At 45.1% G+C, this 27,471-nt stretch overlaps 1 protein-coding gene across 1 annotated transcript; it reads left to right on the top strand.

Annotated features, from left to right (window-relative positions):
• On the top strand, positions 1 to 27,471 carry Daglb (diacylglycerol lipase beta). The gene is made up of 15 exons (XM_026404133.2): positions 1 to 185; positions 1,592 to 1,743; positions 8,078 to 8,249; positions 9,160 to 9,418; positions 11,279 to 11,401; positions 12,291 to 12,418; positions 13,170 to 13,296; positions 13,975 to 14,058; positions 15,740 to 15,817; positions 19,853 to 19,933; positions 20,017 to 20,144; positions 23,990 to 24,058; positions 24,144 to 24,216; positions 26,257 to 26,507; positions 26,617 to 27,471. The coding sequence occupies exons 1-15, from the start codon at positions 91 to 93 to the stop codon at positions 26,813 to 26,815; spliced, it is 2,019 nt and encodes a 672-aa protein (XP_026259918.1). The 5' UTR covers positions 1 to 90; the 3' UTR covers positions 26,816 to 27,471.

Genomic DNA, 27,471 nt, shown 5'->3' with positions numbered 1-27,471 from the left:
CCTCGTGGGCGCCTGCGCGGCGTCGCGAGTCGGTTCGCCCGCGGAGTCCGGAAGGTTTGGAGCTGCTCCGTGCGCTGGTGGACCTGCGCCATGCCGGGCATGGTGCTTTTCGGCCGGCGCTGGGCCATCGCCAGTGACGACTTGGTTTTCCCCGGGTTCTTCGAGCTGTTCCTGCGAGTGCTGTGGTAAGGGCGGCCGCTCTGCGGGCGACTGTACCGCGCCGAGGATGGGCTGGGGGCGCGCTGTCCCTTGAGACAGTGACAAAAGTACCAGCCTGCTGACTGCAGAAGCCGGGACAGGGGAGGCGGTGTCGGCGTCAGGTGCGCGGCCCGGACGTCGGCGCTACAGGGCACGAGCAGCGCCCGGTTGCAACGCTGAGACCTGGCACACGGGAGCGGGGTCCTCGTTGCAGACCAAATACCATTGCCTCGAGCTCTGCTTCTCGAGCCGGGTGCACTTGCTTCATTCCCTAACTCCGCGTGGGAGAGCAAAGCTCCTGCCCCTGCAAGACGAAAGTTGGAAAATAATGCCCTTCGTTGCATTCTTGAGCCGGTGGTGGCAGAATTTCTCGAGAAGCAGAAAGACTCCTCAAGTGTTGTCTTTCGGAGTGTGGAACCAATGGGAAGCGACACTGGTGCATGAAGTCAGTTAGCAAAGGGTGTGGGCAAAGAGTAATATCATCGTTCTCAAACAGTAGATTCTCAAGGGGAAAGGAATTTGAAAACAAGAGTTATGAGCTACTTCCCAGGAACTTTCTAGTTTTCAGGGCCAGGTTTTCTGAGGTCATTTCCCTGTTATTTCTAGACATGAAGTCCTGATTTCACAAAACTGAAGAAAGCAGTTATCTAGTCCAGTACCCCTTCCTCTTTCTTTTCTTTTTTCTTTTTTAATTCCTCCAGGTGGTCACGGGACTCAAATCCAGGGTCTCACACGAGCACTCTACCACTGAGGTCAATCCCCAGCCCCCAAGTTCTACTTCTTAAAGGTCTGGGCTTGAATCTATGTAATAAGGCGATCTTGCCAAGTGTTGCGCAGCCTTCTGCTAAAATACCTCTAGGGATAGGTCAGGGTCATTATTACTTTGTGGTGTTCAGTGCTGTCTTTCATTGTTCTGCACTGAATTACAAAATTGTAGTCACAGGGCCACAGAACTCCTTTCCTGTCTTATCTGTGCTCAGCATGAACATCTTTACATTTCTGTTTAGTTCCTTCCCTCTTGGTTTTGAATTACATACTGCAGATTATAGTGTGCTTGTTGTTAAACCACCGATGTACAAATTCTCATTAGTAATTTAGCAAACACATAATTTTTGGCTTACCAGTTGCATATTTCCTCCAGCAGCTCACATTATATTTGCTTATTTGTGACTTTAAAGGGATTATAGCACGCACAGAATAAGAACAATGGTATAAGCATGGAAAGTATAGAAAGCCATGCTCTTTTGTTGACTTGCTTGATCTTTTATTGATGAAAATTGTATTTCACAGTCAGCCTTGTTTTGAAAAATATTAACTTTCTTTACTTCTTTGAATCATGTTTTACAAAGCTGCTCCTTGGATTCCAATTCTGACCCTCCCTGTTTCTGGACAGGTGGATTGGCGTTCTGACCTTGTATGTCATGCACAGAAGGAAGCTAGACTGTGCTGGAGGAGTTCTTCTCAGCAGTTACTTGATCGTCCTCATGGTCCTTCTGGCAGTTGTTATATGTACTGTTTCGGCCATCGTGTGTGTCAGCATGAAAGGTAGTAGTTTCCTATTTGTTACCTATTTTTTATTTAAATAACCTTATTGAAATGAAATTTGCATACTCTGCAACTCACCCATTTAAAGTGCACAAGTCAATGGTTTTTGCCCAACAGAATTGTGCAACTATCACCATAATCAACCTCAGAATATTTTTATCATCTCCAAAAGATGTACCCATTAATAGTCACTTATTTCCCTCTCCCCCCCCCCCCCCAGTTCACCTAGCCCTGGGCATCCACTAGTCTACATTCTGTCTCCATAGATTTGCCTGTTCTGGACATCACAGAAGTAGAGTTGTCCTTAATTGGCCTTTTGGTCTGGCTTCTTAGCATAATGTTTTCAAGATTCATTCATGTTATTCACATTCAGTATTCCATTCCTTCTCATGGCTGAATAAGGTTACATTGAAGGATAGACCACATTTTACTCACTCAACGGTTGGTGAACATTGGGTTTCCATTGGGGGCTACTACAGATAATGCTACTTTGAACATTTGCTTGCAGGTTTTTGTATAGATGTGTCTTTTCATTTCTCTCAGATGTGTACCTGGGAGTAGAGTTGCTAGGTCAAGTAGTAACTCTAAGTTTAACCTTTTGGCAAGACTTCTGCCAGACTTCTGAGCAGCTGCACCTTTTGCTTTCACATCAGTGTGTATAAGCATTCTAATTTCCTATCCTTACCAACACATTATTATCAGACTTTCTGATTATAGGCATCCTAGTGAGCAGGAAATTGTATCTCATGGTTTTGATTTGCATTTTTTGATGACCATCCTTTCATGTGCTTATTGGCTATTTTTATATCAGTTTTGGAGAATTGTCAACTCTAAAAATATAATTGTCTACTCTAAAAATATATTATCCTTTATAAAGATTATATTATTATTATATAAAGATTATCCTTTTTTTTTCCTTTTTGGTGCTGAGGATTGACCCCAGGCCCTTGCATGTGCTAAACTTGTAGTCTTCCAGTGAGATATGTCCAATTGTGGATGGCCAACTGGAAGGACGGTTATACAGTGGGTGATAGAGTGTAGGTCCTGACAGTTAGGAATGACCAGCTGAAACAAATGTTAGTAAAGTGTTTAATAAGAAAAAGATCTTAGGGCTCCAGAATCACTAAGAAGCAGAGCATGCACTCATTTATGATGGGAATATACAGAAAACAGAGCTCTATGTATTTCAGTATTTAGTCAAACTGTGGATCTGTTGGGTCTGGATTGAAGAAGGTCTCCATTCTGTGGTCTCTGTTGATCTCTAGTCTGGGTTTTATTGGTACAAATGCTGAAAGGAGAAACTGAATGTGTACAGCATGGCACTTCCCAGTGCAGTGACACTTCCCAGTCAAGGCCGATTTTCTGAAAGATAAAGTATTTGGACAGGTGTCATTTTAGACATAGCGTTTTCTAATTCACATGCCCTTTTTGTCAAGTCACATTCCATTTGAACCACTGAGTTTCTAACTGTTATGGGAGGTTCAGATTTGGAACAGTTAAGTGTGAACTCCCTTTCCTCTTAAATGTTTTTCTACTGTTTTTGGTGGTGTCAGGACACGTTTGTATTTCTGTGGTGGGTGCCCCTATTCACTCCTCCTAAATGCTCACATGATGCCTGCACCATCACACCCCTAGTCAGACCCCAGGAGTCCTCTGCAGGTCATACTGTAGTTGTGGGTTGCCTGCCCCACCATCTCCCCTAACCAAGCCTGTTTAGTCCATCCCCACCCCTCACATTCCAACAGTGTGAGAAAAGCTGGTGTGAGCCAGGCTCAGGGTGGTCCTCACATGTGGGTGACTGGTTTAGGAGTGGATGTGGGACCCAGTGTGGGCCACTGAAAGTCAGGAGCATGTGCTGGAAGGTTCTAGGGAAGTGCTTCCTTGCTGCTGTAGGAGAGATCAGCATGGCTGTCCTGGGTGGTGCTGCTTCTCTACCCACACACTGAGGAGGCAGCCCCATGAGAAGCCTGATTCCCATCTACTTCTCAGGACCTGTCCTTTGAGTCTGCACAGGTTCTTCCTGCCTTTAAACCAGTTTGAGTTAGATTTTTCTGTTATTTGTTTCTAGAGGTATCCCAGATAAACTAAAAGCAATATCTTATAAGAACTTGTCAATTTAATTACCAATTTGTAGCCAGGTGTGGTGGCACAGGCCTGTAATCCTTGTGGCTTGAGAAGTTTAGGCAGGATTATCACAAGTTTGAGGCCAGCCTCCTCAACTTAGGTTTCACTAAGTTGGGTAGGGCCTTGCTAAGTTGCTGAGGCTGGCTTTGAACTTGCAAGCCTCCTGCCTCAGCCTCCCAAGCTGCTGGTATTACAGGCATGCACCACCATGCCTGGCCGAAAATAAAAAAATTTTAAAAAGGGGCTGGGGATGTAGCTCAGTGGTAAAGTATCTCTGGGTTCAATTTCAGTACCAAAAAATTTTTTTTTAATTACCAAGTTATTACAAGTAATTACTATTGAATGTCATTAAAAACAGTATAGAAATTTCAGTGATGAATATCATAAAAAAGGCTTAAAAAAAAAGGACAAATGGGAAAAGGCAATTGTAACACCTGAGACAAAGAAAGAGACTCCTCAGTATATAAGGATTTCTACAGTGACTAGGAAGGGAACCCACAGGTAATAGAAACACAGGCAGACAGCATGAGCAGTAGAGAAAGCAAATTCAAATGTATAAAATATTTAGCCTCAATCACAAAATAAAATCCCTTAGAACCTTGCATGGTGATGCTGGGTAGAAACAGGCAGCTCTTTTTGTTTTCCGTGCTGGGGTGGAACCCACGGCCTCAGCGTGCCAGGTGAGCCCTCTGCCATGAGCAACATCCTCAGCCCTCAGGCAGCTCATTTGTTGGTGAGAAAGTAAATTAGTTGAGTCCTTTGGGAGACCAATATGGCAATAAGAGTGTGTGTATCTATTTTTTTCCTATATAATTGACTTGTGCAAAGGTGCACTTATAGGGATCTTCATTGAGATGCTGTTCCTAGAAATAAAACATCATATAACACTATGTGTATCCAAAGGTTACTGATTAGATGAACTGTACTTCATCCTTGTCGTGGTCTGCTGTGCTCCTTTACGTGAGAAAGTGATTCCTGGATTTGGATTTGTGGCAGGCCCCTTCCCTTGGACCTCTGATAGTGCCCAGCCCAGGGCAGACGAGCCCAGAACCACTGGTGACCTCTGCCTTTAGGCTGCTGGCACTGAAGCAAGTTGCACAGTGGTGGGGGGAAAAAGAAAGAGAAAATAAGTTGTGAACAGTAAAGGGTGATTTCATGTGGGCTAAGGTCCAGGACATTGTATGTTGTTTGCTGCTCTTTTCCACAAAATGTAATATGTGTTTGTTTATGTGCAGACTCTCCCTGAAGGAGACACAGCTACTGGCTTACTTCTAGGGAAGGGAACTGAGGACTGGGGTTCCGGGGTGGAAGGAATGCTTAAAATTTACTTTTATTATCATCATCACCACCATTATTTTGTGGACTAGGGGTGGATTCCTGGGTATTATGCTGCTAGACAAGTTTTCTACCACTGAGCTACACCTCAACCCTAAAATTGAGTTTTTATCAACTTGACCTATTTGAACATTTTACCTCTACTGATTCAGTGAGGTGTGTATATTTGTGTGTGTGGGGGGGGGGTATTGTTTGTTTGTTTTTACATTTTAATTTCAGGTCTATTTTAAAATAATTAACACATTGGTAACTTTAATTCTTGGTACAAGGATAACTTCCATTGCCCCTTTTGTTTTATTAGTCAAGTCTTAGTAATTAATCTGTCATTTGAGCAGAAAGACAATATGTATTTAGCTTTACACTGATGTTCTCTGAAAGAAATATCACACGTTGTAGAGGGAGTATTTGGAACAAAATAATTGAGTCATCCTTATCCAAGAGACTGATCCTCTTTTTCTTGGTTGTAAATACATAGCTTTGTTGGGAGCGATCACTATTATTGAGTCATTTCTTTTTTTTCTTCAGTGGCACTGGCAGTTGAATCCAGGGACCTTACCACTGAGCTATGTCCCCAGCCCTTTTTTCTTTATTTTGAGACAGGTCTCACTAAGTTGCTGAGGCTGGCCTTGAACTTGGGATCCTCTTGCCTCAGCCTCTTGAGTAGCTGAGATTGCAGGTGTGTGCCACCACGCCTTGTTGGTTTATCTTTTTATTGCTGAGCAGTATTGCAAGGTGTGGATGTACTAGTTTAACTTCATATCTACTATAAGAGGCTTTGGTTAGGGCTGGGCTGTGGCTCAGTGGTAGAGCACTTGCCTAGCATGTATGAGGCACTGGGTTCAGTTCTCAGCATCACATATAAATAAATAAAAGAAAGGTCCATTACAACTGAGAAAAATATTTTTTAAAAAAGAGAGACTGGGAAGACTCTATCTTTATTTGCACATTCACTTTCCTCTTAGGCAGGTGTAACTATGGAAAGGGACCTTCAGTGTCTCATGTCTTTTCTGGAACCTTAATCTGAAGCACTCCATTTTGCTTCCTAGTCTATGTGTGTATTTCTTTAATGCAGCATTTGTAGCTGTTGTCACTGTTGGCGTTTCAGATAGCGTTGGGACATACGGTGTTAAGACACGTTCTTGTTGAGGGTCCCAGCTCCCCTGGAGGCAGTGTCAGGGTACTGTTTTCTGTTTCTCTAGGAGGGTCAGTTATGTGGAACTGTTTTTACAGATCTGCTTCTTTATCTGTCCCTCAGAGAGAGAGAACTATTAGAAACAATTATTTTATAAAATTTGTCTTTGTGCCACAAATGAGTCCAGAGAATGCCTAATGTTTTTAAGTGAGACTCTAATTCTCACTTAAAAATATTAACAGAGGATAATTTTTGAAATTTAAAGACTATTTCTTTACCATGTCATTCTTTAGATCTTAGATTTTTTTTCAATATTGTTTTTGTTTTTTAATCATTTGGTATTTTTATGTTACTTAGATAAGTGTATCTCCACTTTTTCCCAAAAGGAGTTGATGTTTTACATCAAGAATTTAAACACACAGTGGTAGAGCACTTGCCTAGCATGTGTGCACAGATGTGTGCCCCCTTAGCTGTACTTAAGTGGAAGGGAAGCTCTTTTCTAAGGAGGGAAGTGAGCCGTTGGTTATTTTCTGTATTTCGGGAACCTCTACTGAAGACCTCTACTGATACTTGGATTTGTTTTACAAATACAATAAAAATGTCATGTCTCAATATCAGCCCTCCTCAAGGGGTCCCACACATCAGACTTTTTACTTCCGGGAACAGGGGTATAGTTCAGTGGTAGAGCTCCTGCTTAGCATGAGAAAGACCTTGGCTTCCATCTTTAGCACTAAACAAAAAAGAGTAGTTCACTTCCCCAAAGTGAGGACCACAAGTCAAAGAGCCCCTGTCCCCCCATCTTACAGACCCAGATTATATTTCAGAAAGTACTTCTTACTCTATCTGAGTCTCAGTTTCCTCATTTGTAAAATGGTATAATGACTAAATCACAGTTCATGAAGATTAAAGAATAACAGACATACAGGGTTTAGAATGGTGCTTTGGACAACACAATTTTCTGTGAGTGTGGAGTTTGTTTTTCTGACTATCAGAACCTGGGCAATGCACCAGGCAAGCACACCTGTAATCCTTGAGAATTTCAAGTTTGAGGTCAGCCTCAGCAACTTAGTGAGGCCCTAAGTAACTTAGCAAGACCCTGTCTCAAAAAATAAAAAGTTGGGCTGGGGATGTGGCTCAAGCGGTAGCTCGCTCGCCTGGCATGCGTGCGGTCCGGGTTCGATCCTCAGCACCACATACAAACAAAGATGTTGTGTCCGCCGAGAACTAAAAAATAAATATTAAAAAATTCTCTCTCCTCTCACTCTCTCTTTTAAAAAATAAATAAATAAATAAATAAATAAAAATAAAAATATAAAGTGCTGGGGAGGTAGCTCAGTGGTAAAGCACCTCTGGGATCAATCCCCTGGTCCAAATTAAAGCAAAACATAAAAAGAACCTGAGGGACTGTATCCTGCTGGTCTGGGACAGCCCTATGGCGTGCCTGTTGCCCCAGCCTGATTATTAACAGTGTCCCCTTTTGCTCTCAGAATTCTCTCCATTTGGGCAGTGATTGATTATGTGTTCACCCCAGTTAGAGCTTTAACCCCCATTGAAGCTGAGAAATGAATCAGGCTTTTTGTCGTGAGTCAGGCTTCACCTTGTCAGCTGCTCTCCAGTGAGGGCAATGCTTACCAAGACGGGTGTGGGTGTGCACAGATGTGTGCCCCCTTAGCTGTACTTATGTGGAAGGAAAGCTCTTCTCTGAAGAGGTAAGTGAGCCCTTGGTTATTTTCTGTATTTCAGGAACCATTTGTAACCCTGGACCACGGAAGTCGATGTCTAAGCTGCTATACATCCGCTTAGCGCTCTTTTTGCCGGAGATGGTCTGGGCTTCTCTGGGGGCAGCCTGGGTAGCAGAGGGCGTCCAGTGTGACAGGACTGTTGTGAATGGCATTGTAGCAACCGTCGTTGTCAGGTGAGGCCTTCTATCTTCTCTTTTAGTTTTTTTCTCATCACAGATGCCTTTGGGAGGCAGGTGAACAAGTCTTTCTGAGAAACAGGACAGGTAGCCCAGTGTCCAGTGGCTTCCTAGCAGAATTAGAATCAGATTGAGTGACTCATGGAACCTTAAGAGACACTGGTTTGTACATGAGAAATAATTCGTTTTCCCTTATATATTTGTCGATGTTTTATTTCTTACTGGTTCTCATTTTTTTGAATTCCCTCTCTTCTAAAAAGGAAGACTACAGACGACCAAAACTAAAAGTAGGATGAGAAAAAATAGAGTGACAGGAGTGGCATCAGGGAATAATACTGTAGTAAGGTTTATAATATGGTTTCATATATTCTAAGCTAAAAATTGACAGATGATCTAATTCCATCTCCTCCTGTTCTGAATAATGGGCTCCTGCTGTTGCTGCCTTTCCTCAGCCATACCACCAGGGGGCAGCAGAGTCTCCTCACCCATATGCATCTTCCCAGCAGCATACTCCATGAACTCGGTGGGGCGCAAGCGCACAGTGGGGCAACCTAGAAATATGTAAACACATGAACAAAAGAACTATGGGGTAGCGCACAATATGGAAATTCTTTTGGTAAAGGTAGTGCTGTGAAGAGCTAGTTCCAGCTGCTTCTGGGTTCATACTGCAGCTCTGCCCACCAAATAGTTCTGTTTCCTTTGTTTCTTTATTTTTACTACTCTAATCTTTATGGGGCCTGGGTTAGCTATGAGGAACTTTCTTGAAGAACTGAGTTGCTCGCCTCAGTCAGGATCTGGGAAATCCACATCCTCCTCGGGAAGGAGCACCTCTGTAGAGATGCAGGGGCTGAGCCATCTGGAGGTGGGGCCCACCGTCACTGAGCCTTTTCCACTCTCTGTTTTGCAGTTGGATCATCATCGCCGCCACGGTGGTCACCATTATCATTGTCTTTGACCCACTGGGGGGGAAAATGGCCCCATATTCCTCGGCTGGTCCCAGTCACCCGGATAGTAATGATTCAAGCCAGTTACTTAATGGCCTCAAGACAGCAGCTACAAGCGTGTGGGAAACCAGAATCAAGTTCTTGTGCTGTTGCATTGGGAAAGACGACCATACTCGAGTTGCTTTTTCGAGTACGGCAGAGCTTTTCTCAACCTACTTTTCAGTAAGCTGAAGGGATATGGTTTGGTCCCTTTCTTCTGTTTCAGTAAATGCTTCTCTGTGAAGATGAGCGCACTGCATCTTGAGCTGAGCCCCCTAGTCTTCCATAGTGGCATTTGAGAACCTGGAACCTTTGGGCATGGGGTGGGGGGGCAGACACTGTGTCTGGGATGAATGCTCTGGGGAGCCATTAACTGCAGGGGCCAGGCTATCTCAAACTCTATCTCGCTAGTCAGGTGCGTCCTGTCATTGACACCTGTTCATTGCATTGTTGAGAGATTTTTTCCAATACTGCAGATGGAACCCAGAGCCTCACACATGCTAGGAAAGTGCTCTACCATTGAGCCATATCCCCAGCACTCTTTACTTTATGTTTGAGGCAGGGTCTCACTAAGTCGCCAAGTCTGTCCTCGAACTTTTGATCCTTCTGCCTCAGCTTCCTGAATAGCTTTGATTACAGATGTGTTTCACTGGTTTATACTGTCAAGATCTTGAATTCATTTTTAAGGAACTAAATAAGGAAGCTGTACATTTCGAGAATGATTTTCTAGTTGTCTTCTTATACATCCTCTGTCCAGCTGACTCAGTGGATACCTACCTGCATAGGCAGAGTCATGCATCCAGGGTAATACCTGTGATTTCTTACCACTTCATATCATGATAGAAATGATAGACTACTCTACTTTTGAAAGAAAGCTTGAAGTGAGGCGGTACAAAAGAATGTCATTCTAGAGCCTTCTACTGATTTGAAAATATTTGTTTTTCTTTCGTATTTGGTGTGTGATTTTGTCTTTTCATGTAATGTTCTCTGATAAACTGCTGTTCTTTTCTATATTGAGACCAAGTAAGGAGGAAAAGTGTCGACATCCTCCATACCTTCCTGTCTCTCTCTCTCACTTCTCAGTGGTGCCCAACTTTGTACTATTCAGGGCTGGCCCCAGAGCCTGACACCAGGCCACAGCAGCCTCAAGGGGATTAGAGAAGGGTGTTCCCCTGAATCTTGAAGGAGTGCTTCAGCCAATATCTAAAGATATTTAGAAGGAGGAAGAAGAGAAGCTGGATATTCTCAGGATTTCTTATTCTTCATCATAGGCAGAATTGATGACCCAGAGGCCCAATGACCAGTACATGGTCCTTTCTTGTGTGCTAGAAGTGCCTGCTGTTGGTAGAGGACTTCTGCTCCTCCATATCTGTCCTGAAGAAAAAGGGTAAGGGGTAAGGTCAGACTCCAGAGGACAGCTCTGTTGCTTTTCTTGTTTGGGGTTTCTTTTACTGTATGCTGCACCCAGTAAGCATACATTCAGCCTCGTAAATCTCTGCTGTAGACTGTTTTAACAAAACTTTCACAACGGGGCTGGAGTTGTGGCTCAGTGGTAGAGCACTTGCCTCGCATGCATGAGGCACTAAGATTGATCCTCAGCACCACATTAAAATAAATACATAAAATAAAGATATTGTGTCCATCTACAACTAAAAAAATACTTTTAAAAAAAACTTTCACACCAACTTGAAATGATGATGTAAGCTTGGGTTCAAATTGTGCATTACTAAAATGGTGGAGGATTTACCCATTTACTCCTCGACTTTATAAAAGATTTAAAATAGACTAGAAATAGTTAAGTCACTTGAAGAGGAAGTTTTAAAACGAATAATCATAGATTTGTCTGAGAACAAGATAAGAAAAAATATTAAGGTCACATATAGAAAGAGTCCTACAAGGAAATTGCTTCTTCAATGACTTGTACATGTCATTATATCTATGTGTGTCCACATGTGCCAGTGAACAGTATAAAATGAATTTTAAGGAGTTACTGGGTAGTTCCTGCTGGGTTTTAATGACAGGCCATTTTGATTTCTTTCCCAGGACACAGATCTGGTGCCCAGTGACATCGCGGCGGGTCTCGCCCTTCTCCACCAGCAACAGGACAATGTGAGCAACAGCCAGGAGCCTAGTGAGGTGATCAGCCACTCCCCAGGGGACTCCCAGGTAATCCTGAATTTCTGTTGGATTGACAGTTTTGACACTCACACCTCTGTGTTGATCTTCAAAGATAACGCAATTAGCCACAAGCAATTTCAATAGCAGTTGAATCCAGTTTGTGGCTTCTCCTTGTACTTTATCACCTGTCTGTGAGGCAGCTCCTCATCTGGAGTCCAGGAGGTGGGAGCCCATTCTCAGCCAATTTACCATCCATCATGTTTTCAAGGCCCTCTGTTTTAGGAAACTCACTGTTGGATTCTGTGTACCAGAAAAATTCCTTCTAGGGTGGGACTTGAGCCTGGTTCCTACCTCCTGGGGGTGCGTGCTTTCTTCTCTGAGGGATAGAAATAGTTCATCTTTGCTTTATGGTGGTTTTCTGCCATAGATTTTTTTAATTTTCTTTTTTTTTTTTTTTTTTTTTTTTTTTAGTTTTGATAGACCTTTATTTATTTATACGTGGTGCTGAGAATCAAACCCATGCCAGGCAAGTGGGCTACTGCTGAGCCCTAGCCCCATCTGCCATAGATTTTTATGTTTTCAAAAGTGAAAACTGCAAACAGACTACTTGTGTTTCCCTGCTCCTTGCTGAAACATCCATTTCTTGGCAGTACCTCTTGCAGTTAGAACCTTGCTAATGTCTCCAGGCAAGAGTCAGAAGAATCCTCGGTCTTTTTGATGTTAGCTCCCTCCGTACTCCCTGCGTTTTGGGGTCCATCTAGTCTGTATTTAAGGATTGATTTTCCCTGCAGAAGTTCTCTGAGAGTTCTGGTCAGTGAGGAAAGAGTGGGAAGAATCAGGAATTAGAGTTCTCAGTTTTAAGATCTTAGTGTGTTCATCCTCCCTGTAATGAGTTCCTCTAAATGAAAGCTTTTTTTTTTTTCCCCTTCTCTTACAGGAAGCTGATTTGGATGCAGAATTAGAAAATTGCCATCATTATATGCAGTTTGCAGCAGCTGCCTATGGGTGGCCTCTCTACATTTATAGAAACCCATTTACAGGACTGTGCAAGATTGGAGGTGACTGGTAGGTTGGCTTGGGGTGAGGCTTCCATGTCCACATTTGTCCTTTTTTTTAAAAAAAAAAAAAATGTTTTATTTTGAAATCAGAAGTTTTCAAGTTGGTCATGGTGGCACACACCTTAGAATCTCAGCCACTCAGGAGGCTGTGGTAGGATTGAGTTCAAGGCCAGCCTAGGCAACTTAACATAGACCCTATCTCAAAGTAAAAAGGGGAGGGCTGGGGATATATCTTTGTGGCAGAGCATCCCTGGTGGGTTTGATCTCTGGTACTGAAGGGGAAAAAAAAAAAAAAAAAGCAACAAAGGTGACCAAAGACATCCCTCAATCCTTTATCTGGAGCCACCAGTTCTGACTCATCCCATGTGTACTCTGTCAGCCTCTCTCCATGGGCATATTTCTTTTTCCCTGAACCGTTCAAGATTTACTTATTACTCCATGCTTTTTTACTTCAGCCTGAATTTTCTCAGGACATTCTTTTACAGACCTCCAATAAAATTGAAGAAGTTTATCTCTGATTATTAACTAATTTGCAATCAGTAATATCCCTCTTCATGATTTTTCCTCCACCGGGGATGGTACTTTTCACTGTGGTTGTCACAGCTCCCTTTTTTGTTTGCATGCTGGGTACAGAACCCAGCCCTCGTGCGTGGAAGGCAAGAGCTGTGCCACTGCACACCATCTGCAGCCCCAACTCTTCTGCATAGTCTCCCTCAGCTCAGAACAGCTCCTCCGTAACCTCTTTGCCCTCTTTTTAGTTGCAGAAGCAGAACAACAGAATATGACTTGGTTGGAGGTGATCAGCTCAACTGCCATTTCAGCTCCATCCTGCAAACGACGAGGCTACAATACAGGGACTTCATTCACATAAGCTTTCATGACAAGGTGCAGTATCAAACAGGGGCTCTTAACTAATTTTGCGTCCTAGAGTCCTTTGAGATTCCAGTGGAAATTAGGAATTATCCTTTATATAATTCAGAGAGACACACACACCCCAATTCTTGTGTACTGTTTCAGGAGTTCACAAACCCCCCTTGAATCTCATACAAGTCCATGGATCCAGGTTTAAAACCCAGGTTTAACACAAGGTAGAACAACCAGGGTTCATCAGAGATACCATGCTGTCTCACCTGACTTCAGTAGGTGACAGGATAGTGCAGCCTGAGAATCTGGTGGCTAGCACCTGTGGTCCTGGCCTCCAGGGATGGCCTGTAGCTGCTCAGCACAAGACTGAATTTATCCATCGAATGAACGATCATTGGTGCCGGGACCCAGATGAGGGAGGTGAAGTGAGCCTTGAACCCACCAGGGAGCTGCACAGTAGATTTGACCTACTGGCAGGGGTGAGAGAGGCTAAGAAAGAAAACCGCTGGTCATGACAGTTGAGTGTTTAATGAAGGCCTTTGGTGTATAGTGTCAAGTGGAGCCCTGGCTGGTGAGGACGAGGTGGATGTTCCTCCAGGTTTCTTGTGGCAATTGCAAGGGATGCAGACCTGTTCTAACGTTGTATCATTAGCTGCATGTTTCCATTATGTAGGCCTCACACTGTTTCTCATCCTTCAGGTGTATGAGCTGCCCTTCTTGGTGGCTCTGGACCACAGGAAGGAGGCCGTCGTGGTCGCTGTGAGAGGGACCATGTCTCTCCAGGTAACACTAGACCCTGACAAATTAGACGGGGGCGGGGGCGGACGACTGTGCTGGGAGCAGGGAGTACAGATCAGCTAGGCACCCTGGCTCAAAATGAAGGAAACGTTGTTAGGCAACAGCAAAACCACAGGGAAACGCCCTGACAGAAAATGCGGAAGCAAATCCAGAATTGTGAAATGCTCCCTTTTCAAAACACTGTGGGATTGTTGGGAGCAGAGATGCCAGCAGGTTCGTCCCCATCTTGGGGGGCTCTGAGAGGAGCACCTGTTTAGCTCCCCTTCTGAAACTTGCCTGGATATGTGGCCAAGGCCCCAAACCCAAGGGACCGTCCCCTCAAATCTCCTGTGCCCATAGCCAGAGAGGACTAGTTGAGTCTTGCTGTTGAAAGTCACATGATGCTTCCCAAGTTCCTCTTCCGGTTCCTCACTGGCCCAGTCCTCTTGCCAGTCCCCAGGCAGCTGTAGGCCCCCTTGGTCTCCCCCTGCCCAGCGGCCCCTCCCGTGGTCTCCATCCCAGAGCAGCGTTTCTTCCCTCTCGTCGTGCTTTCCGGTTCCTTCTTGACTACTCCTCTCTCACTTCCTCATACTTCTCTGCTGACCCATAAAATGTACTGAGACTCCACAGCTTGTGCCCTCAGCCCTCTTCTGCTGTGGACCAACTCTGGGGTGCCCGCACCTGGTTCCCAGCACTCCATACTTGCACCTTCAAGGCCATCTGGGTCTCCCAGGACCCTCCCCCCTCCCAGGCCTGAGCTTCCTCAGGACTTCCTGTTTATGCCCACTCTGCCAGCACCCCCCAGTTGCTCCTGAAGAAACAGTGGAGTTGTCCTTGCTTTCTCTGGTCACTGCCCAGTCCATTCTGTGTGAAGTTCTAGCCCCAGCCTCTGGCCATGTCCTCCGTTCCCAGCACCATGGCCCTCATTCTGTCCAGGCCTCCTCTTACAGTGGAAAGGCCCTATCTCCGTCCCTGTCTCGGCTCTCATCTTCCCAGTGTGTCCTTTCCCATCCTTTTCAAAAACTGCCCATGCTTCCTGCTGCTTTTAGTATGAAGCCCATGCAAGTCACCTGAGGGGCTTTGTGCAGTGTAGGTGTGGAGCCTCGTCCCAGCAAGCAGCCAGAGTTTAGCTCTTGACTGTGGGCCTCAGGACAGGAGCAGTGCTTTGTTCAAAACCCTGATAGAGCTGGGCATGGTGGCACCTGCCTACAATCCCAGCAGCTCAGGAGGCTGAGGCAGGAGGATCACAAATTCAAAGCCAGCCTCGGCAACATGGAGTCACTAAGCATCTCAGTGAGACCCTGTCTCTAAATAAAATATAAAATAGGGCTGGGGATGTGGCTCAGTGGCTGAGTGCCCCCGAGTTCAATTTCTGGTACCAAAAAAATAAGATAAAAAAAACAAACCTGGTACAGGCTCTGTGCTCTGAGGGTCTGTGGACTCTGTACAGTCTGTTGGGTATAGGATGACTTGGATGTACCCACAGTCCCTTCAGGTACGTGCCTTGTTCCAAGCTGCTGCCCTCAAGGCCTCAGGGCCTGCCTGACTCGTGGGCATTTCTGCTGAGGTCAAGCATCCCAGGGTCCCTTCTAAGCAATCTGACCAGGAGCCTGCCACCCACTATCCCTCAGAGGACATGAGTGCACACCACAGGCTGATACTTCTCCTGTCTGTGCCTTTTTTATAGGACATCCTCACCGATCTGTCTGCAGAGAGCGAGAGCCTCCACCTGGAGGCTGAGGTGCAGGACTGTGTGGCACACAAGGTACAGTGGGGTCGCAGGTTCTGTCAGCGCTAATAGAGTGACAGTCACCACATGCCAGCTGCCCCGCACAGCAAGTGCTAGTTCTTACTGTTGCGGTCCCCGCACCAGACCTATGGGCAGCGTGTGTATATGTGTTTTAGAAACTGGGTCAAAGAGGCGGAGTAGCTTACTGAACCCACATAGTTATTGGAGTGTCAGACTGGGCGTGTGAGCCAGAAACGCTGTGGCTTTCCTTCCCTCTTAATTAAAGTCCACTGTCACGGTGACAAAGCTCTTGTGCAATACAGAGCAGCAGAAAAAGAGCTCCTGACACAGAAGCAGGGACACCTTGGCAGTGCCGCACACCATCTCACAAGTTCTCTGTGGATGTGTCAGGAGCCAGGGCCTCCATTTCTCACTGTGCCGTGGGGTGGGGCACAGGAGCACCACCTGATGGGACAAAGAAGCCCCCACGCACGGAGCACAGCCTTAGGTTTTTAAACCATGCTTACAGTGTTCTATTTTTTTCATTTCTTTAGTGATAGTGAAATATACATAATAATATACATAATATTTGTTATGTTAACCATTTGTTTTATATTTTGGGTACTGGGGATTGAACCCAGAGGCAATTTGCCACTGAACCACATCCCCAGCCCTTTTTATTTTTTTATAAAGGGTTTTGCTGAGTTGCTGAGGCTGGCCTTCAGCTTGTGATCCTCCTGCCTCAGCCTCCCAAGCTGCTGGGGTTAGGGGCATGAACCACCACACCTGACTAATTTTAACCATTGGTAAATGTACAGTTCAGTGGCATTAAGTGTTTGCATAATGCTGTGTACCCATCACCATTATCTCTACCCAGGATTTTTTTTTAATATTTTTTTATAGTTGTAGATGGACAGAATGCCTTTATTTTACTTGTTTATTTCTATGTGGTGCTGAGGATCAAACCCAGTGCCTTACGCATGCTGCACAAGTGCTCTACTACTGAGCTACAGCCCCAGCACTCTACCCAGAATTTTTTATCATCCCCACCATAAAGTCTGTACGCATTAAACACTAACAGCCCCCTCTGCAGCCCCTGGTAACCTCTGTCCTGTGTCGTCTCTTTGGATTTGTGTGTTCTGGGAACCTCACGTAGGTGGATTCGTCCAGGTTTGCCCTTTTGCAATTGACTTCTTTCACTTAGTACAGTGTTCAGGGTCCGTCCACATTGTGGAATGTATCGAAATTTCGTTCTTTTTAAATCTTCACAATTGTGCATCGCACTGCTGTGCTCGCTTCGTCTACCCACTCACCTGCCTGTGGACACTTGAGGTGTGTCCACCTTTGGCTGTTGTGACTAGTATGGCTGTGAACATGGGTGTGCAAACATCTGTTCAAGTTCCTCCTTTCGTTTCAATCTTGGGGTTGGTACCTCGGAGCGCAGTTGCTGGGTCGTGTGGTGATCCTGTGTTTGAAGGTGAGGAAGCACAAGTGCGCCCACAGTGGCTGCGGCATTTTACATTTTCTCTGCGTCCTCGTCAGCACTTGTTATTTGCAGGCTTTGATGATAGCTGTCCTGGGGGGTGTGAAACGGCATCTCGCTGTAGTTTTGGTTGGCATTTCCCTGATGACTCATGACGTTTGCAGAGCAGTTTGTTAACATTTAGGGAAAGTTGGAATGACTCACTTCCAAAGGTCAGAGGAAGGCAAGGACTTGACTTGCTTTTATATCCTTGTTATGAACAGGTGCTACTTCTGTAGTCATCACTTTAAAATCCACGAGTGTGAGTGTGAGTGAGGGCTGTGCACCTACCGAACCTGGGCCTCAAGCGTGCTGGGCAAGGGCTCTGCCCCGGAGCGACACTCCCAGTGGGAACTTTTTCTTTAACCTTTAGCTGTCCTTTTGTGCATCAATTCACAAAAGACTGCAGTTTAACTGTTATCCTGTGTGTGAAGAACTTTGAACACCTCAGGGAGCCCTGGAGGCCTTCAGAACTCATGGGCTCTTTTAAGAGAAAGGCTTTCTGTGACCACAAGCGGAGGCCTCTGCCTCGCACCAGTTGCCATCTCCAGTACAGTTCGTCCTCCGGCTGGGGCGCCGCTGCCCCAGGCCTGCTGTCTGCTCTTGGCCCTGCCGCTGTCCTCAGTGGTCAGAGCCCAGCCCCGTGCCTCTGGGAGCCATCTCGGCATTCCCTTGTTACCACGTGCCACGGTCTCTTTGGCTCTGTGTGCAGAACTGGCCAAGGGTAGGAACCTGATAAACAGCGCCTAGAGGGAACTGTGGGGCAGTCTGGAGTTGGGGTCAGGAAGCCCTGTCTGAGTGTCAGCACTTCCGATTGATCCATCCTGTGTGGTGTTCTGCTTGCAGAATTAGCACATTATGCAATCTTATTTGCAGATGTTGTAGAGATGGTCACAATCAGTCTCCCATCTTATAACAGATCCCCTTCCCTCCTCCTCGTAGACTGTGAGCCACACAAGGACAGGGCAAGGCCCTCTTGTCTGGGGCCTGGCAGAGAAACTGTCATGAGGAGGCTGTCCACAAGTGGACCGGCCAACGGGGTTGTCTCCTCTGTTGAGACTGCATAATTCAAGGAGCCTCTGATGTAAAATAGCTAAATAGCTGTATTAGAAAGTTTTAAAATTTATTCTTTGAAGTTAAGCCCAAACCTGAACTTCCTAGAACTCACTTTTGACGAACTTTTTTTTTTTTTTTTTTTTGGCCTTTGTAGAGCCAGGGGATACTCAGTGTCATTGGTTAAGGACTGTATTGTAGCTAGACATGATGACACACCTGTAATCCCAGTGACTCAGAAGGCTGAGACTGGAGGGTCTCAGCCTGCCTCAGCAGCTTAGCAAGACCCTATCTCAAAATAAAAAATAAAAAGGACTGGGGATGTGGCTCAGTGGTTAGGCATCCCTGGGTTCAATCCCCAGTACCAAAAATAAAACTAAAAGATAACTGTATTGTAAGCTTTAACATTGTTCAGAAGTGGTCAGTCATTTATGATCAAAATCTGACCGACCACAGGAACTTGGCTGAAGTAAACTGCAACAGGTCCGCACAGCAAAGCACCAGGCAGCCACAGTGGAAGCTGCAGAAGTGTATGTGCAGGCGTGGGAGGGTGCTCCTGGGTGCCGGTTTCTGTTCTCGAGACTACAAGGCTCAGGGGTCACTCCAGTTGGACTGGGCTAACTGGGCTGCGCAAAATAACCACACAAGAGACACAAATACCTTTTTCTTTGGGGTCGCTGTGATGGCTCCTCTAATCTTAAGGGTCCACAGAAAGAGAGAGCAAGAGCACTCGCTGAGGAGAAGCTATTCAAATGAGGCAAGGGGTCAGGTTTCAGGGGGCGGAGTCTATCTTCATGATGTCCACTGTCAGCAGGTTGACTGACACCTGGGTAGGCCATGCCCACGGGTACAGTAAGAGAAGGGGAAACACACAAGGCACTTCCATGGAAGATTCTATCCTAAACAGGGCAAGGGGTTGGGGCTGGGGATGTGGCTCAAGCGGTAGCATGCGTGCGGCCCGGGTTCGATCCTCAACACCACATACAAACAAAGATGTTGTGTCCACCGAAAACTAAAAAATAAAAATTAAAAAAATTGTCTCTCTCTTTAAAAAAAAAAAAAAAAAAAACAGGGCAAGGGCTTATATTACAAAGGAACAGGTGAGCGTAGGCTTCACCCATGGGGCTGTAGCAAGACACACCCAGGCACAAGACACCGACCTTCAGACCCAAGAAGGGTGGGGAAAGCTCTGCCACTTTTCTGTGACTGAGCACCTCAGCACCCAGCCAGGGAGTGTGACTCAGTCACGTGTAAGGTTGGTCTCCCACACCTGAGGGTGTCCTGATTATTTTTTTAATTTATTTTATAATCGACTATGTATGTAGTGAGCACCTGTTTCATGCCAGGTCTGGCCCAGGTGCCAGGAAGGCAGCAGAGAACAGGAGGGCCCCTGACCGCTGGGTCAGGTCTGTTGGGGAGGTCATTAGGGAGTCAGCAGTGAGTGCACACTGTGGGGTCCTGTGTGTGAGCCGTGCTGACCTGCCTGTCTGTTTCAGGGCATTGCTCAGGCTGCCAGATACATTTACCGACGACTCATCAATGATGGGATTCTGAGCCAAGCATTCAGCGTCGCTCCCGTGAGATCCTGTTTCGTTCTTTCCTTCCCCTGTCTTTAGCCGTGTGTTGTTCGCAGTTACTCACTCTGCTCTTCATCCTCCAGGAATACCGGCTGGTTGTGGTGGGGCACAGCCTGGGCGCAGGAGCAGCTGCCCTGTTGGCCATCATGCTCCGGAGCTCCTACCCACAAGTCCGGGCCTATGCCTTCTCCCCGCCCCGAGGGCTGTTAAGGTAATGCCATGCTGTCCAGCGCTTAACAGGGGCTGCCCGGTCCACTTATCTTTTTTGGGGAACCAGGGATTGAACCCAGAGGTGTGCTTAACCACTGAGTCACATCCCCAGCCGTTTTTTGAGACAGGGTCTTACTATGTTGCTTAGGGCCTCACTAAATTGCTGAGGCTAACTTTGAACTTGATCCTCCCGCTTTAGCCTCCTGAGCTGAAATGATGTAAATCTAAGATTCATTTTATAATAGACTATTTTTTAGAGCAGATTTGGATTCACAGCGGAATTGAGCAAAGGTACAGAAAGTCCCTGTCTCCCCCACACTTGCAAGCCTCCCCCATTGTCAGCACCCCAGCTGTCACCTGTCACCTCTGATAAACCTACATTGTCACATCTGTCACCTAGTATCCATAGTTTGTGTTAGGGAGTCTCTTGGACGTGTACATTCTATGGATCTGGATAAATAATGACATTCTTATGAATTTGCAAAGTATTTTTCTTTGCTGATTCATTATTCTGATTGGACTGTCCTCTGTAACCTTTCACCCTGATTATTTTTTTAATTGTACCACAGTTAAAAAAAAGACAAATTAAGAATAAAAAATAAGAGAATAAAAAAGGGCCTTGTGCCTAATTATAGAAAATTGGGAAAATATAGAAAAGTGAAGAGATAAAAGATCCTTTTTTTTCGCCCCCTCTCAGTGCTAGGGATGGAAGCCAGGGCCTAGATGTAGTAGGCAAGTGCTCTACCACTGAGCTACACCCCAGCCCCTACAATTTTTTAAATAAAATTAAAAACTCAGAGTAGGGAGCATAGCTGGTGCAGTGGTATAAGCCTGTTGTCCCAGCTACCACGAGGCTGAGGCAAGTGGGGGGTTACTTGAGCCTAGGAGTTTAAGGTGGGCCTGAAACCTCATCCCAAAAATTCATGTAGAGAGAGTTCATTGTGTGAGCTTCTGTTTAATTAGCTTCAGTACAATAATCTATCAACATATGGCTCATCTTTTTATGTGCCTTCACCCTACTTCCCACGTCCCCCACAGCTGAGTTAACTTGGAAGCAAATCTGAGAGAGCATATCATTTTATCTGTAAATAACCCTAATATAAGTAAAAGATAAAGGGGTTAGGGGCTGAGAAAAGGGGGGATCACAAACTGAAACTGATTTCCATGTAAGTATAAAACTCTAAAAAAAAAAAGAAGAAGAAAAGATAAAGGGCTTGGTAATTTTGTTTTGTTTTTGCTTTGGGGGGTGAACTGGGGATTAAACCAGGGGCACTCTACTACTGAGCTACATCCCCAGCCCTTTTTATTTTTTGAGATGGGATCTCACCAAGTTGACCAGGCTGGCCTCAGACTTGTGATCCTACAGCTGCAGTCTCTTGAGTAACTGGGATTGCAGGCACATGCTCCACTGCACCCAGCCACCCAGCTTTGATTCTTTTTAATAGTGTCTTAATATCTAGTAATAGAATCACATTTCCCCAGCTATCTCCTGAATGTTTTACAATTGGTTTGTCTGTATTAGGATCCAAAACAAGGTTCTTACATTGTATATGGTACATTTGCCTTGCAACTGTCTTTTTTTGGAGGGAGGTGGGTTCCAGGGACTGAACTCAGGGGCACTTGACAACTGAGCCACATCCCCAGTCCTATTTTGTATTTTATTTAGAGACAAGGTCTCAGTGAGTTGCTTAGCACCTCACTTTTGCTGAGGCTGGCTTTGAACTCGCAATCCACCTGCCTCAGCCTCCCGAACCGCTGGGATTATAGACGTGCTCCACTGTGCCCAGCTGTACCTGTGTCTTTTAACATACAGATTTTTCCCTCTCTTCTGTATTTGTTGAAGAAACCACATCATGTGTGCTGAAGAACTTGTCCCCTTCTGGATATATATCCATAGTGCCATTGAACATTATCTGTCTCACCTAGGTTGTTTGTAGTTCTTTGAAAATGGTACTGAAGGATTTGATCAGATTCAGGGTGCACTTCCTGTCCGTATGACATCGTGGGGATGTGCTTCCTGTTGCATTGCCTCAGCAGCTGCGCTGTGTCTGCTTGCCTCCCATGGCGTTAGCCCTAATGATTGTTACTGAGATTTGGTTTTTATTGGAGGTTGTAAAATGGTGATAGCCTGCTTCTGTTATTCCTTCTCTGTTAATTAGTTGAAAATTTAAAAACCTATCTGCAAATATTGCTTACTTTGAGGTACGTAGTTCGTACAGGAAATTCAAGAGAGATACATAAACGCTGGGATCTTTCCACCTAGCACTTCTGGGAAACAGTCCCTGGCCCACATTGACTCCTTAGCCTGTCAACATATGAGCTGTCCTGGCCACGGCCACGGTCACAGCCACAGGGTGTCCCTTCAGATTGGTTTCTCCAGCCTTTGACCAACCCCAGTTGTCGGCTAGTTTTCTCACTTTCTGGTAAAACAAACTCTCCTAAACTTTTGGGCTTAAAATGGCCTTAATGGTTTTTTTTCTCTGTTCAAATTTGGAATCAATCATACTTCAAGGAGTGTCAGTTCCTATTGTGGAAAACAGGACTTAAGAGACTGTAATGCAGGGTCAGTTGTGGCTCCTTTCAGCATAAAGAGGCAGGGAATGGTTTTGTTCAAACCCTTCTCCTGGTGTGTGTATAAACACAGAGATCAGGGATTGAGAATAGTAACACTAATGTAGTTTCCAACAGTGTGAGTATCAGAAGTAGCTCCAGTTCTTTGCAGTTAGTTTGTTCATAGGATCTACTCCTGCTAGGGATATACGATCAAATTGCAGTTGTTTAAAGTCACTTGAAATAACTGATTCATGTATCTCATTCAGCTTTTGATTTTAGAGATTATTTGTGTTATTTGATTATGTTCTAATTATGTTAATTATTACATTAACAAAATGTTAACATGGTTCCAGAGACAACCCTACAGAGCAGATACCTTCAGAGAAATTTAATTTCTATCCTGTTCCCTCAAAAATGTCCTTTCTTTCATTCCAGAAGTAACTATGTATGATTTTTTACTTTTCATTATTATCATATATCAAGCATATCTTCTTCAACTTTTTTTTTTATTTACTTTTTTATATGGTGCTGAGGGTCCAAACCCAGTGTCTCACAAGTGCTAGGCAAGCGCTCTGCCACTGAGCCCCAGCCCCGGCCCTCTTCTTAAAGGCAGCTATTATACCTGCTCTTGTGCCTCATTTTTATTCCTTTAACTTCAACAGCATAATCTTTTTTTTTTTTTAAGAGAATTTTTTAGTATTATTTTTTTTTTTAGTTTTTCTGCAGACATAACATCTTTGTATGTGGTGCTGAGGATCGAACCCGGGCCGCACACATGCCAGGCGAGTGCGCTACGGCTTGAGCCACATCCCCAGCCCCAACAGCATAATCTTTGAGTGCACCATAACAGTACCCAGAACCCTGTCTCACGGCAGTAGAGAACTCAAATGGACGGTTATAGGCTGGACCCAGTTTTCTGTGGACAGATGTTTGGGTGGTGACCAGCCTCTGCTTTTCAAGTAGCACCACAATGAATAGCTTTCTGCCTGTCCTCTTACATTCTTGCCTCTTACATTCTTAGGTAGATTCTGCTAGGTGGGGTGGCAGGGCCAAAGGTCAACGTGTACCTTGGTCTGCTCTCTGGATCCAGTCTGACGCTTTGCTGTGGAGTCTTCATTGAATGTCCGTGTGGCTCTAATAGAACCTGGCGAGAGCTGCTCTGGCTCAAGCCACTTCTCCCCCCCTGGAGGACAGAGAAGAGCTATACAAACCTCCCACTGACCTGGCAGTGTTGCTTTTTTCTCTCTGAAACTGCAGAAGACTGACTTGGCATCTCTTGTTTAAAATTTTCAGCAAATCTCTTTACGAATACTCCAAGGACTTCATTGTGTCACTTGTCCTGGGAAAGGATGTGATTCCCAGGTCAGTGTGCTGGATGGTTGGTCAGTGGGTTGGGGTAGTTGAAAATACTGAGTACTGAGTCTCAATCTCATCTTTTGCTAAACAGGTTAAGTGTGACCAACTTGGAAGATCTGAAGAAAAGGATCTTGCGAGTGATTGCTCACTCTAATAAGCCTAAGGTAATCTGGGCACCAGTGTTAAGAGGGTCTGCAGGGAGAGGCCTTATGGAGCTCAGGAGCTCTCTGGACTCAGCCTCAGGGAGGGCACTTTAAGCTGTTGCCCTAAATTCTATTGCTGCCCTCTGAACAGATTTTTGTCTAGGACTTTGATACCTAAGAAAGCAAATGGCTAAAGCAAGTACACAAAATGCCAGTTAGAAAGTAATGTAACAGAATAATCCTGTTCTATTGAAGTGTTTTGCCTTCTGCCAGACTTCCTAGGCCTGTTTTGTGACTATTCTGGTGCTTTTGGTAATACTGTCTGTGGTTAAGAAAATAAGATTTTAAAATAGATTTTAAGGCTGCTAAATCAGATTTTATGTCCACATTATAGATATTATGCAGTTGTAAAGACAGTGATAGAAGCTGGGAGTGTAGATCACTTGCCTAGCATGCATCAACCCCTGGGTTTGATTCTCAGCACTGAAAAAACAGGAACATGCCTGTAATCCTAGCATCTCAGAAGGCTGAGGCAGGAGGATCGCAAGTTTGAGGCCAGCCTGGGCAATTCAGACCCTGTCTGAAAATTACTAAAAAGGGCTGGGGATGTAACTCAATGGTAAAGTATCCCTGGATTCAGTCCCTAGTACGGCTATAAATTAATTAATTTTAGAGGAGATAACATTATATGAGCAGAGGGAGGAGACAAGGAGCTATTTATAGACATGTATGATTGGGTTTTGACAAAAATTTTGAAAAATATATACCAAATTCCAAAATGTGATCTTATTTGGATAATGGAGTTGCAGATGATCATTTCTTTTCTTTTGTTTTTTAAACATTTATTTTTTTAGTTTTAGTTGGACACAATATATTTTTATGTGGTGCTGAGGATCGAACCCAGGGCCTTGCACGTGCTAGGCGAGCACTCTACCACTGAGCCACAATCCCAGCCCACTTTTTTCTTTTTTTGACAGGAGAAATAAGTCTTTATTCAGTAGCCAAAGAATGGAAAAGAGGGAGCTTTGCTCATGAATCAGCTTCTCCACTTAAGGGGGCCAGGGTTACAGACACAGATGGGATTAATGATGGCGAGAGACTGGGTAGTAAAGGGGAGGAACACGTGACTTTTTTGAGATTAGGTAAAGATCTTCCAGAACTCAGGTGCCACCTCTTTTTATTCCTTTTATGGTCCAGTTTTTCCAATCATGGCAGCTGGTATATGTCTTTAGCCTTAGAGTAGGGAGACAGACAGACACAGACATTAGGCAAATTCAAGTCAAATCAATCTTATAGTTCTGGACAAAACATTTCTCAGATGATCAATATGTCTATATGCAAAGCTGAGTAAAATCTGACCCAAAGATTAAGGCAGCAAAGGAGAAAGACACAACATGAAGGCAGAGATGCCAAGTGGTCATATCCCAGTCACCCATTTGATACTTGTTAGCCCAAGTGAAGTCAGGGATTTTAGCAAAAATAGCCTTCAGGTGCCTGAAAAACAGCTGAGGCCCCCTTCCATCACAGCCCATACAGCAGAGGTGTCTTCAGTTCTTTAACTTCAACTTTTTTTTGGTTTGTTGCTAATTAGGAAAAAAACTAAATTATCCTTCTATCAGCCATCCTCTCCAAATTTCCTAGAGGGTAGTTTCTAAAGGCTGGGGTGTAGCTCAGTGGAAGAGCATATGCAAGGCCCTCGGTTCAATCTTTAGCTCCCCACAACCCTGAGAAAGAGAGAAAGAAAAAATAACTAGTATCTTTAAGGGCAGGGTAAAACTAATTTGCAAAATTTCATGAAAAGAATTAAGGCATAAGGCCCAGGGGTCCCATCTTCAGCACCACCAAAATAGTGATTTTTCTCATCAAAATATGCATAATATAGTTTTTAAATATTGCTACAAGTATGTTGGCTTTATCACGCAAGAGGCACCCAACACTGGTTTGGCTGAGAGGACTTCCTGAACCCGAGGGTTGCTGCCACCTAGCAGTCCTGTGAGATCCCTCTGGTAAGGGTGGCAAATCCTCAGAGGACCAATGTTCTGTCTTGGTTCTCGCCCTCAGTACAAGATCTTGCTGCAAGGCTGCTGGTACGAACTGTTTGGAGGGAACCCTGATAACTTCCCAACTGAACTGGATGGGGGTGACCAGGGAGACCTGACACAGCCTCTTCTTGGGGAGCAGAGTCTGCTGACACACTGGTCCCCAGCATACAGCTCCTCCAGTGATTCCCCACTTGACTCTCCACCCAAGTACCCGCCTCTGTATCCTCCTGGCAGGATCATCTACCTGGAGGAAGAGGGCAACTCAGGGAGGTGAGTGTGAGGGTGTGCAGGTCTGCACTCACCACCAGGGGAAGAAAGCGTGTGCTGGAGACCAAACTCAAGAAACGCTCACTAGCTAGTATTTTCTTCTCTGTTGAAGGTTTGGCTGCTGGGCTGCTGCTCGGTATAGAGCAAGGTGGTCACATGAAGCAGAATTCAGCAAAATACTCATAGGCCCAAAGATGCTGACAGACCACATGCCAGACATCCTGATGAGAGCCTTGGACAGCATGGTGGCCGACAGAGCAGCCTGTCTCTCCTGTCCAGGACAAGGGGTCTCTAATACAGATGTGGTGTAATCAGGTATCCTGGGAATGGCCCCAGAACAATGAATTCATACATTAATTCTTAAACCAACTTAATGCGCAAATAACTTCCATGATGCCAGTACACTGGATGCCCACTGACAGGAATCTGATGGGTACTCAATTTAATGAGCTTCAAGATGACTCAACAGTCCGTTGGAACTACTTTTGATCATAGTGGCAGCAGGATCAGGAGTCAGGGAAGCGTACCAAGACTACGGGACTGCCAAGACAGCAATGTGGGGAAGCCAGGTGGAAGCAGCTCCCCGACCCACGCCACCTAAGAATGGCCCCAAAAGGGCAGGAATCCAACGGCATTTGAAGACCCTAAATGGACTGTAGCCTTCCCCCCTCAGGGTCTTGTCCTGCTACCACTTGGGTCTGAACTTAGATGACAGGTGTATAGTTTATTTTTCCATATCTCAGGGTACTAAGGGCAGCCCTGAGCTCCGTCTTCAAATGAAGATGAGCCAGGTCGGGAGGTAAGCAAAGGCCACTCCTGCTCCCTCAGCCTATGGCTTTGCCTGTGTTTACACCACCTGGGTGTTTAAACAGTGAGAGTTGATAGTTTGATTCTCATGTATTATTTTGGCTCTGAGGCCAGCCAGTGGGTTCAGAAGTTTAAAAAATAAAGTACTTGCACACCATGA

This window comes from Urocitellus parryii, chromosome 9 (genome assembly GCF_045843805.1).
Source record: "Urocitellus parryii isolate mUroPar1 chromosome 9, mUroPar1.hap1, whole genome shotgun sequence".
Taxonomy (NCBI): Eukaryota; Metazoa; Chordata; class Mammalia; order Rodentia; family Sciuridae; genus Urocitellus; species Urocitellus parryii.
The sequence above is the reverse complement of the archived record's forward strand: the minus strand, read 5'-3'. Positions and strand labels throughout refer to the sequence as shown.

Bases quoted from the DNA above. Each gene is read 5' to 3' on its own strand.
- Daglb (XM_026404133.2), top strand. From the start codon at position 91: ATGCCGGGCATGGTGCTTTTCGGCCGGCGCTGGGCCATCGCCAGTGAC. The intron at 12,419-13,169 runs GTAGGTTGGCTT...CCCTCTTTTTAG, and splicing joins TGCAAGATTGGAGGTGACTG to TTGCAGAAGCAGAACAACAG. The intron at 13,297-13,974 runs GTGCAGTATCAA...CTCATCCTTCAG, and splicing joins ACATAAGCTTTCATGACAAG to GTGTATGAGCTGCCCTTCTT.